Source organism: Manis javanica, chromosome 15 (assembly GCF_040802235.1).
Source record: "Manis javanica isolate MJ-LG chromosome 15, MJ_LKY, whole genome shotgun sequence".
In the NCBI taxonomy this organism is placed as follows: domain Eukaryota; kingdom Metazoa; phylum Chordata; class Mammalia; order Pholidota; family Manidae; genus Manis; species Manis javanica.
In genome coordinates, this window is record NC_133170.1 from 51,518,595 (window position 1) to 51,531,033 (window position 12,439).

Here is a 12,439-nt window from a genome sequence, read left to right on the forward strand (position 1 = left end):
CCAGAATTATCCAAACTAGCCAATACTAAATTGTTTACTCTACCCTATTTGTCTTTCCCCTGGAAACCCCAATAGAGGCACAATTAAATAGTTTTAAGAACACATAGATGAACTTTAGGATTATTTAGTCAAGTCCCAAGAAAAAAATCTGTTGAGATGATGATTGGTATTTTAGGAAGGAAAGGACTCAGCTCAGTGTCCCAGGAAAATCAGATATAGTGAAACAAGAAACCAAAGTCAAGAAAGCAGAGTAAGTTTTAATGCACTCCGCCTAGAGTACAAAGCAGGCCTGCCTAAAATAAGACTGGCGAGATGCTCATTCTGAGGCCTCTTTTATGTGATTTTGACAGGGTAGAGGTCCTTGATTGACAGCTGTTAGCTCCCTAGGCTTGTTCTGATTGGTGAAATGGGAACAGGGGCTGTGCTTTGCCTGTGCTTCTGGTGTTTCTCATTTGGGGAGACCCTGGACATTTCCTGAGTCACTCTGGGACCCTGCGGCTTCTTCTGATTAACTCTCTGAGCTGTTTCTGGCTTTCTGGCTCTATTTGATCAACTCCTTGAGTCATCTTTGGGGGGCCCTTTCTCCTTTTCATCCCACTCATTTGTCTTTCTGCCTAACAGTCTTATAGAAAATTTCTGTGCTAATTTAGGGAGAAATTACATACTAAGAAACATAACTTGTTTCTATTCATTTTTCTTTAGTTTTTTTCAAAGCAAAATTTTACGTTTTTCTAATTGATGCTATCCCAAGACTGGGAAATTTGGAAAGGATTTTGTAATTTTGTTTTCCAATTTGGGGGATTTACATATATGTAGAAATCATGTATGTATGTATGGGTATCTTCCTAACATTTTTTTTATTAATGCCAAGAGTTTAACTTATACCACTTTGAAAGACAAAATTAATGATCACTGTCTTGATTTATACATTATGTATGAAGAATTTAGACTATTATATTTTCTGACAAGAAAAACATTTTTCACCAAAGTATTAACAAAACTTTTTCATGATAAGTAGGAAATTTTCATTAGCCCCATTGCAACGTAAGTTGCTTACATTTTATGATGATGTCTCGATATTTCTGTTAATTAATAAGCTTGTTGTTAATATGGAATTCATGTACTGTAACTTGCTTAATTCACTTAGCTTTATATGCACCTTTCCCCAAAGATAAATATTGTAATAGATCCCTGCTGCTGGCTTCCAGCTCCAGGCAGAGAGAAATCTCCAAAAGGAATAGTGAGCCAGAGGAACCCTTTGGATTCAGAACTCATTTCGTTGCGTTTCTTTTGGATCTACTTTTGTAGGCATCATTCACCTTTGTATAGGCCAGAGTTCCCCCAACTTGCATCATCCTGGTATTCAACACCATTTTGCCATTTTCTCTACTGCTAGTTACCATGGGTTTTTTTTATTTGACCTGCCTTTTCTTTAATGTAATTTTTTATTAAGGCACAATTTAAACACAGTGAAATGCACAGATATTAAGTGTAGAATTTGATGAGTTTTTCTTAAATGTATATACTCATGTAACTACCATCACCAATCAAGAAAGAGAATATTTTCATCACCCAAAAAGGTTTCCTAAATTTTAAAATGTAAGTGCACTCTTTTGATGTGCATTTGTGCCTTTGCACTTTTCAAATACATAAAAATAAATATATATGAAATAGAAAACTGTCCATTTATTAGTTTAAGTCATCAGTGGAAACCATAATATGAATGGGAAGTTCTTTTCCTACTAGTATCAGTTACCCTCTACACAAAATCTGCAGAGGGACACTTCACCCCTAAGACAGTGTTAGGAAGCTAACTTCCATGGGTGTGATTTTTAACAGGATACTCTTTAGTAACTTAATAACTGAACATGCTTAATTAGGTTGCAAGATTTAACTCTTTTATCTTGAATTTCAATCTGTAGGAACTTTAAAGGATAACTAATAGTAGTAAAATATTAAAATTAGACAAAATGGTTTAATCTAGGATATCCAAAGCCTTTTGTATACCATTCATGAGAGCAAGCAAGGATCCCTTGATTCACAGTTCCTATTTTCTGGTGGTCATGACTGTATTTTCTCTTTAAATTTAAGAAGTCTACTTGGGACTTAATATTTCCTTAACCCTTTTTTTAATTTGCTTTTCAGTTCATGGATCTAACTTGAGCCAGGCTGATCTCTTGTAGTTCTCTAAGATGAGCTGCGGGAGTGGGGATTTGCTGGGGAGTAGAGGGAAGGGCACCAGGGCGAGTATAAGGCAGTTGAAAACACCCTTGTTTTCCTTCCCTAGAGAAAAACCAACAGTGTGAGGATCGTACTATTATCCAAGTTCCAACGTTTGTGGTGGGAGAGATGTTGGCTAGTAGCTGGTTTTAAAGGACAGTTTTTTCTTCCACAGGGCTGCTGGGCTGCCTGCTATTAATGGGGTTGCGGGTCTGAGGGGCGGTGGAGAAGGTGGTGGTGGGGAGGGGATTGGTAATGCCTTCCTGAACCAGTGACTTGGCCCAATGCAGTGATCTAGCTGGGAAAAATCCAAAGTTTAGTTGTGCAGATCTAGTGCTGAGTAAATAGAAATTCATGTTTATGAATAATTTTCTCTTTTCTTTTAAGAATTGTTTTCATCCTAATTACTAAAAACAATCAAAAAGCATCATTTTCAGGTGTCACTATTTATAATAATAGAAATGTTGTATTAGTTTTATGTCTCCATATATAATGTCCACTTAAAAAGTCACCCAAGTTATTAATTCACTTGAAATTCAAGTTCAGTAATACTTAAAATCTGGTGTGACAGATTCCAGAAATTCAAAACTTTTCAACCATAATTCTCCACATTTTCTATTCTGCATTTTAACTTTGAGCCAGAAGGCAATAAAATGAATTCTACAAAATGTGATTGCTCTTTTGTTAAGAAACAAAAACCTCTTCAACTTGACTTCCAGTTATCACATGAGTTTCCAGGTGCTGTCCTTTGTTATTTGGAACTAAAGGTTGTTTAGTTTCTACAGCTTTCATCAATTTATTTTCCTGGTTATATTCATTAGAAGTATAATCCTTTCTCTGTGATACAGAGACACATAAGTTACGTCTCCATCAAGCTGCATTCAAGGTGAATCTGGGTTTCCCCTAAAGCTTAGAATATTTTCGTTCACCACCACCTTCCTCATTCCATTCCATTAAAACCAAAAATGATATTACCAATTGGTAGAGAGTGGTTATTAACATAACATACAACAGAATTTTGAATAATGAGTTTGTGTGTATTTTATAGGTTGTAGGTATTGCACTAGATATATTAAATATTTGTATGCCTAACAGTAGTACCTACTGTTTTCTTATTTTTAAAGGGGAAGTGTTATCATTGGAAAAAATACAATGTCACTAAAAATTAGTAGAATTTAGTTATACCTTACTAGAATTTGTCTATAATTTCTTATTTGTAAATAGCTGGCTTCTGCCCCAAGTCTTCCAGCTTTTCATTTATATTAGACAATACAAACCTGTTTCTTTTCTTTGAGGACCTATAAATTATTACTTTTTAATTCTTTAAAATTATAATGGCTTTGAGGCAATATTTATCTTTCTTTTTGCTTATGTATTTAATACCTTCACTTTGTTCCAAAAATATTTGTTCTATCATGAAATACACATATTAGGTACACATCATGAATCAATAAATCTATACTCCCCCACATACTGGGGAGCATAATCACCCAGATCAAACCAAGGCAGGTATATCTTCCATATCCTTCTATGAATCTAGGTACAAGAATGTCTTCTATTTCAACCTCTGGAATCCTCAGAGAGTACATGTGATCCAGATAGAATTTTTTAAAGATTAATTGGGGGAAGATTGTACTATTGGGTACAGTCTGTGTATTCTACATCTAATGTATTCCTACATAGAAGGTAGGTTGTCTTCTTTTGAATCATGCTGAGGATAAATGAGGACATTTGATAGAAATCCATGAGTTGAAGAATCAGGCCAGTTACCCTTAACATTCAGATTAGTGGAGGGAGAAATAGTAAAACAAATAATAAAGCTCTCAACATTCATTGTTTTGTAAATGTGTAATTGAAAACAATATATATAATATGGGTATTATAACCGTAGAATATTCACTGTGCATCAGCTTTTTAGATCTTAATTGAAATATATCAATTCTAGAAAATCTTCCTTAGAAACTGTATCTTCTGCCAATATTCATCCTGCTAAATTATCTAGTGACTTTAGGAAAAACTATACATAAATGGAATTGTTTTCAACACATTTAGATTTTTAGAGAGTCTCCAAATAAAGTCAAATCTAATTTACTTCCTCCATCAGTCAAACAACTGTGGCATAAATTCTGCTCTTCATGGGGCGCTTCCCTCCCTGTTTCAATTCCTTCTTAGTATTCTGAATCTCTTTATAGATATGAGTGCTCTTTTATACTATGCCACTGAAAGAAAATCCTCCTGAATGTCTGTGTTTTATTCCTGGTATAGATAGATAGTCAAAGACTATTAAAAACAAATTAAATCTAAGGCTTTAAAAATTATCAATGAAGTACATAATCATAGAATTGTCCTGTTACTTCTCTCCTCAGCCAGAATTGGAAGTGGTAATAGGACTTTTGTGCATTCTGAGTAAGATGGTTTAGCGGTCAATTTGTATTTTTAGGGAAAATACTACTGTATCTCAGCTGCTTGAATACACACTCCAATGTTTTCTCTCGTAAGTCCCTCAAAGCAGAGAAACCCACAGTGTTTTAGTGTGAACTTAACACGTGGCTGATGAGATAGTGCAGGGACGGCAAGGTATTTACAGCATATTGCTAGGGACTGATCTCTGATATTGTCCAAATCTCACAGGAATAATGAACTGTGGAGCTGTGGTAATTGACTGAACTTACATATGTAGTACTAGATTTGTTTTTTCTCTGTTGAAATAGTGTTCAAAATAGGGCTAGCAAATGATCACTTCAACCTTCCCCTCTCTTTAAAGACATATTTAAAACAATCATTATCTAGGCTCAAACACTTAACTTTATTATTTGCACTCTCCAGCTATTCAGATTCAGTAATAGCCCTCATTCACAGTGCTGCATGAAACTAGTTTTCATCCTTATTCCAAACATAGTTCCCCCGCCAGATATTCCAAAGGGAAATGAGAACATTGGCTTTTCCTTCTGAGTGGTAACATTTGACAAGGAGTTTGTGTACATAATTCAAGGCACAGATTCACTTTTGGAAATTCTGTCAAAGTAGGCAGTTCTTTAGTGATTATTGAGTGACAATTACTTTCAAAAGAAGGTTACAAAACATATTTATGTCTTCCATGGGCATAAAATGCTGAATCAAAATTTTATGCCCTCAGATTTGACACAGCTAACAAACTTGTTCTTGCTTAAGAATGAAAAGATTTCCATTTAAATGAATAGTGACTTAACGAAATGGGCAATGTCAAGGCATCTTATGCAGATTATAGAAATCTGATGCAAACACAATTCTTAATGGGTTTTCTGTCCTTTGCAATTAAAAGCAGTTCTATCATTTGCCAATCTAATAGGCAATCCTAATTATCATTAAATATATATACTTTTTCAGTAAATTGCATATACTCTCTATACATATACCTCTTTATTTTTTACATCCAATAAGAAGATAATTGAATACTTGCTTTAGTTTCTTTAAAATCAGTGACATTTACATGGCATTGTATTTGGATGGCTGTGGGCTAGACCAGCACCTGGAAAACTTCAGTTTGCTTAAGAGTCACGTAAAGAGTTTGTTTAAATACAGATTCCTGGGCCGTACTCCCAGAGTGTGATGCAATAGGCCTAGGGTGGGCATGAGAATTTGCATTTCTAGCGAACTCTTGAGTGTTGCTGATTCGTCACAATTGTGGCGTAATTATTCACTTACTCTGAACAGCACTGGGCTACACAACAGAGAATTAGCTATGTGACACAAAAGAGAAGTAGAAGGGATAGAATAGACAAAGATGATAGTATCCACTTAGAGTGTGGGTTCAGTAGTAGCCCCCAAAAGATATGCCCACTAGGAACCTCAGAATGTGACCTTATTTGGAATAAGGATATTTGCTGTTAAAATTAAAGATTTTTAAGATGAGATAATGTGAATTAGGTGGGCCCTAAATCCAATGATGGATGTCCTTATGAATGTCTTCTCTCCTATAAAACTCTACAATATTAAATTTCTGATGCCTTATCAAATGGTAATTTGTTACAGCAGCCTTGGAAAACTAATAGATACCCAAGTGTACCCCTAACAAAGTATGAAGTTCCCTCTGTCATATTCTCTAAGGGAAAAGGATAGAATTCTGACACTGGCCCAGTAAGCTAGTATAACAGGTTAAATGATGATTACATCAAACAATTGGCAAGCATTTAGATACTTTCCTGCACGTTATTTAATCTTTCCCCAAATGCTTTAAGATAGTTACATTTTCAGCATTTTTTAACAAAAGAAGATCCTGAAATGCAGAATGGTCATATAATCAGAAAATATTAGGTGTCTACATTATACCAGGCTCTTGCTAGATATCCAAGTGGTCAGTGACTTGCTGACACAGTGGTACAGCTAAGAACTGCAGAGTTAGTATTCAAGTTGTGATCCTGTCCAAATTCAGTGCCCTTCTCCATCACATCACACTTTATCAAAGGCTTGGAGCAGGAAAGCATAGAGCAATTTGGAAAATACTATAGGATTTTGGCTGCTATGGAATATTCAATAAAGCAGAAAAGGAATTTATTATCTCCAACATTAATCTCCTTGATTGATGATAGTATTTCTATCAATACTTATAAAGTAGCTTGCACTTTGTTACCTTGATCTTATTTGCCCTTATGGTAACCCTTTCACTTCTCACTCAAATATTCACATAATTTAAGCTGACCCTTAATAACTAGAAATAACAGCTCTACACTGTCTTTTGAGATGTAGGTCAGTGATTTAGACAGCAGTATTTCTATGTGCCTTTTTAACATACATATTTTTTATATGTAGGTATTATATGTATATAATAGCCCTAGAAATAATATTTGAATATTACCTTCTGTTCAAGAGCACTCAGAGAAGACTACTTGGTCGTTAGCATCATAATAATGTGAATTCCCAGAGTGTTCCATGCAAACGTCCCTTGAATGATTATTAAGGTATTTAAGCTGTTTAATAATGCTTTAAGAGTTATTAAACTCAATCTTCATGTCATTATAGTTAAGGCTTTTGAACCTACAGTGTGAATGGCACTCAACTAGCTACTAAACATTGAGCTTATTAAAAAACAATTGTCCCTGCCCTTGCTTGATTCAAGATCAGTGAAGAAAAAAGAAGAAAAAAAGGTTAGTGAAACTGTGAGAGGTTTAGACAAAATGGACTAAGAAACTGCTCACTTTAGAAGGTTAAAGTGGAAAGATAAGAAATAAAAGAAGCTATGAACATGCTGAGGGGATAGTTGAACTGAGGTTCTGTCTTAGAAGCTGAGGGTAAATTGTGTAAATTTCTTAAAGGTCTAAATCCACAGGGGTAATAGTAAAGAATGGACAGTAACACAGGCACCATTTTTTCCTTGTGATTATATTTGCGTTTAATCATATCTTTCTCCCAACATTTATTCATTAATTTATCCCACGAACACTTCACGTGCACCTGTAAAATGCAAAATATGGCATGGCAACGAGGTGTACCACCTGGGCAGAAGATAATACTTGTAAGTAAATAACTATAAGACCATAACTCTGATCTAAATGACATGTATCAAAACTCTTAACAAAGGAAGGGTCACAGGAGAATGTGAATTCTTCTGTATCTATGAACTGACTGCAGATTTTATTCAACTATCTTTTGGATTTCGATTTCTTATTTTATTGCACTGAGTGGCTTTGGTCTGTAAAATAGACATGATTTTAATATTTTTGAGACTTCCTTTGTAACTCAGTAGTTTGTCAAATTTGTAAATGTTTCAGGCTCGAACACAGTATGTTTTCTTTAATTACTGAGTGCCAGTTTTGATGTGTTTACTAGATTAAATGTATTATTTGTGTTGCTGAATCCTTATTTCTTCTTTAATTCTTATGTTTGCTTTATAATTTTTTTACTGTAAAGTAAATTAAAGTATCCTATTTCAACTGCAATCAGTTTCTATTTATAATTCTTTCTGTTTTTGCTTTGTATAATTTAAGGCTAAGATTTTAGGTATACACAGGTTCAGTATTTTTATACTTTCTGGGTGAATTGTATTATTTCTTTAATCATTAAGTAATGCCCTTTTTATCTCTGATTATGCTTTTTTCTTAACATCAGCTTTTTTCTAATAGTAATATTGCTACATTGACTGCCTTTTGGTAATAATCATTGATATATTGCATTCTATCTCCTTACTTTCTATTATTCCATATTCTAAATTGTAAAAAAAAATTATACCTTTACCGAGATATGATTTATTCACTCTTTTAAAGTGTACAGTTCAAGGGGTTTCAGTACAATCACAGTTGAGCAAGCAATACCCACTACCTAATTTTAGAACATTTTCTCATCACCCCAGAAGAAAGCCCCATACACATTAGCAGTTACTGCCCATTTACTACCTTCCCCCAAGCCCAGGCAACCATTGATTTTCTTCAGTCTCTATGGATTTGCCTTCTCTGGACATTTCAAATAAATAGTATCACACAGAATGTGGACTTTTATTTCTGACTTTTTCTACTTTTCACCAATCATAATAGTAATGTCATAAAATGTGTCAGTACCTCATTCTTTTAAAAGCCTCAGTAACATTCCATTATATGAATATACTGCATAGTATCTATCCATTTTTGGTTATTATGAATAATGCTATGTACATTGTATACAGTATGCATGGACATATGTTGTCATTTCTCTTGGCTGTGAAGTGGAATTGCTGGATTATAGGGTAACTCTACGTTTAACATTTTGAGGAACTAGAAAACTATATTCCAAAGTAGCCCCACCATTTCACCTTTCACCAGTAATGTATAAAGTTTCCAATATCTCCACATCCTTCATCTGGTCTTTGCTTATACATTAAAACCCTACTCCAAAGCCCCTTTGGCCATATCCTTGCACAAATTCCTTGTGGGCCTACACCATGTCGAATCCCACCTACATAGTTTTGCATTTCACATGTGTCTGACCTCTGCATATTTGATTTTCTTTAAATATGTATTAAAACTTAAAAGTTGCTTTACTTAGTAATTTTATATGTTTGTGAAGGTGAGGAAGGAGGAGTAGATATAGGGGATAGGTATTCATACCGGATCAGTCTCCCATTCTTGGAAGTTGAGCAGTTACAGTGACTGTGAAGTGGCTGGCTTACAAGTTACAGGTATTGTTTAGGGCTAGGGGTCAAGTTTTGATTTGAGCTTAATTACTTGGACCACATAGGACCAATTATTACACTGAGCTCATCCAGTCCCATATGAGCTAACTCATCTTTTCATTGTTTTTCACAGAGACAAGTTTCCAAAAATAATACTGAAGAAAAAAAGCCCAAATTTAGAAAAAGGAAAAGGTATGTTTTCTAAATTAAAAGGTATTGTGATAAAATTGAAATACATATATTGGATTTAATTATTATGACATTTCCCCCTGATTCTTGATTCTGGTTCTCTAGGGAAACATTGTATTTAAAATTTTCTAAAAGAATAAATTGATAAGCAGTAGTTTTAGAGTAGGGAGAAAATTTTATGTTTATACAAAGAATGTTGAACCAGAACTTCCAAAGATTAATACTATGTGAACAACCAGAGGAGAGAGAAGTTTTTAGTTTAAAAATAGGTAATGCAAACCAAAAACAGGCCTATATAAGCCACTGTTGATAAGTTTTTGTGTTTGTCATTGAGCCAGTCATACAGCTTATTTATTAATTTTTTTAATGAATGCTAATCAGTGCTGTGTTAAAAGGAGTCCCATTCAGAGTCAAAGACTGACCCTAATGTTATAGTACTCTTCTTCTTTGTCCTTTTTCAAAAAATGAATGATAACATTTTTACAAAGGATTTCCACTGCCTTATCTCAGTTACACTTCACAGCAGCCCCATCACATTTAAAAGGTGAAGAATTTGTGACATAGAGAAGTTAAGTAGCTTTGTCAAGATCTTATGGTTAGAGAAAGTGCATTGAAACAAATGTTTTCTTGACTGTAAATCAGCAACATAATGTAGTGGAAAAAACATGGATTTTGCAGTCAGATAATTTTGTTCTGTCATGCTCAACCATTTACATATGTTGTTAAATTTCTCAGTTTCTGAGAACCTCAGTTTCTTTATAAGATGAGAACAGCAGTTCCTTAGTGGGTTCTTGCAGGGAGGATCGCATGGAAAAGCCTGTGTAAAGTGGTTGGCAGATCATTAGTACTTTTTACCTAGTGAGGGCTCAAATCAGTATTATTACCCTTTGGTTTTTCACTCTATCATGCTGCCTTGCTGCATGAAACAACCAAGAAAAAGTACCTCAAGATAAAGAAATATATATCCATTCATTACAATTACCAGTGAATACACATAACTGATTGTTTAAATATGCATGATTGATCTTTTGAAACTAAATCTGTCAAATTCTTTTCCTAGGATAGCTATTTTAAAATGTTCTTTGGAAAGTGTTTGTTCAGATTATGCCCTATCAAAGGAAAACATGGGTACGTGAAAACCTTTTAGTTCTTTTAGCCTATATTTAATGCCAGCAAATGTAGTTGTAGTCCTTGGAAAAAAATATTGTATGTACATACATATATTGGAAACATTAGTATGTCATTTTTGGTATTGATTACATTCTAGGGCTCTTCAATTATCTCTAGGTTTTTATTCCTTTGAATTACATTTTCTCTGGTTTTGTCATGTATTTATTTATTTGTTTGTTTAAATAAAGCACCAGAAGTTGTGGAAGGAAATACCAGCATCAATACATTTCAATCCAGACCTCTCCTTTCCAAAGTTACTGGTGTCCTACTAGTGCCAGAGGGAGAGAAGAAAGAAAAGCAGCCAGGGGCTTCTGACTGAATCAGTTGCCACTGGACACAGTTGGGTGAATGTGGGTGGAAAGGAGGGAGAAAGTTACACTTTCAAAGCACTTTACTCTTCCTGAATTTTCATTAGTCTTGAAAAGCAAGCAAATGCTTATTTGCAAGGTGGAACTTTGGCAGCCATGCAAAGAGGTCTCAAAGCCCATTAAGCCCATCAAGGCCCAAAAAGTTACCAGTTCCATACACCCTCTCCCATGATCCTGTGGCTCTGTGCTTCAACTGGCTAATGAAGCCATTGTCTTATTAAAAGAAAGGAAGGCAAATAAGAGGAAGGAAAAAGTAGTTATTTTTTTAAAATCCTTTTCTTCCTCTCCTAAACCACTACAAAATTCTGTTTTTTCTCTCAAACTCATGCTGCTGTTTTCCTGCTATTTAAGGTGCCTTTTCTTGGCTATTTTGTTTCTTTGCCTCATATGATCAGTTTGAATATTCCTGTAGAAAAGCTCAGTTCAGTCTGTGCCTGGACTGACTTCCCACAAGGAGACCCTGGCAGTGCATCTGAGGGATCCTTCTCCCTCCAGCGCACACAGGATACTACTGAGGAAATCCATTGCAGCTGGGCATCGAGTGAATACATACATCTCAGTGGTGATCCATGTGAAGGGAAGCCCTCACATTGAGTCATCTCACATTCTGTATGGCTCCAAAAGTCTCAATTGTTAAAATAGTTAACTTGATCTCTGTTTTTCTCCTTTATCCCGATTTGAACAAGAGCAGAAAAATATGGCCTGCTATATTCTTTTTACTTAGCTGAATACTTGCTGAAAGTGGTTCTTCTGTAGTTTAACCCTTCTCAAATTTGTTACCCCCAACCCATGCTTCTGTGGATTCCTTGATCCAAGCCTCTGACATCTCTCAATTCTTCTGAGTTTTAAGTAGTATCAGTCCTAGATCAAGTGATAGAGGAAAACTATGCCATCTTCTTCTTGAACCTCTGCCCACTGTTGGACCCTTCTTCCTTACACTCCCAGCTGATAAAGTATCTCGACAGTTTAATGTCCCAGATTTGCTGTTCCTTTATGGTTTTAAGCTCTACCAATTACTTCTCTTTTCCCTTAGTTAGAGATCAGGAGGAGAGCTTTTAAGTGCAACAATTTTACCCCTCCAACTATGATTCTTCATCTGCAAAAGAGATTCAGTAGCCCTGCTGTCCAACAAGGGGAGCCTGTTTCTGGAAATTAATAGAAAAAGTTGAAGAATAATTAAATAATTTAAACTTTGTGCCTATGTCTGTACAAAGATTTAAGACATAACTATCTGTGAAGCATGTCTGCATTTTTTGGAAAATTGCTATACCAGGAATATCATCTATTGTATTATTTCTATAACTCATTTTTTTTTGAGTACTGAGGGACAATTCATCTATGATAATGAAATAACAGTAGCAATTATAATAAC

General features: G+C 34.9%; 1 protein-coding gene across 4 annotated transcripts in view; it reads left to right on the top strand.

Annotated features, from left to right (window-relative positions):
• RBMS3 (RNA binding motif single stranded interacting protein 3) overlaps positions 1-12,439 on the top strand; it is a 1,487,986-nt gene that overhangs the window by 125,138 nt on the left and 1,350,409 nt on the right. For 3 of the 4 annotated variants that reach the window (XM_073222890.1, XM_037008604.2, XM_073222891.1), the window contains one exon: positions 9,474-9,532. In XM_073222890.1, the coding sequence (XP_073078991.1) occupies positions 9,474-9,532 (59 nt within the window). Of the gene's footprint in view, positions 1-9,473; positions 9,533-10,589; positions 10,658-12,439 lie in introns of all 4 variants that reach the window. The other variant, XM_037008603.2, reaches the window with a different exon arrangement.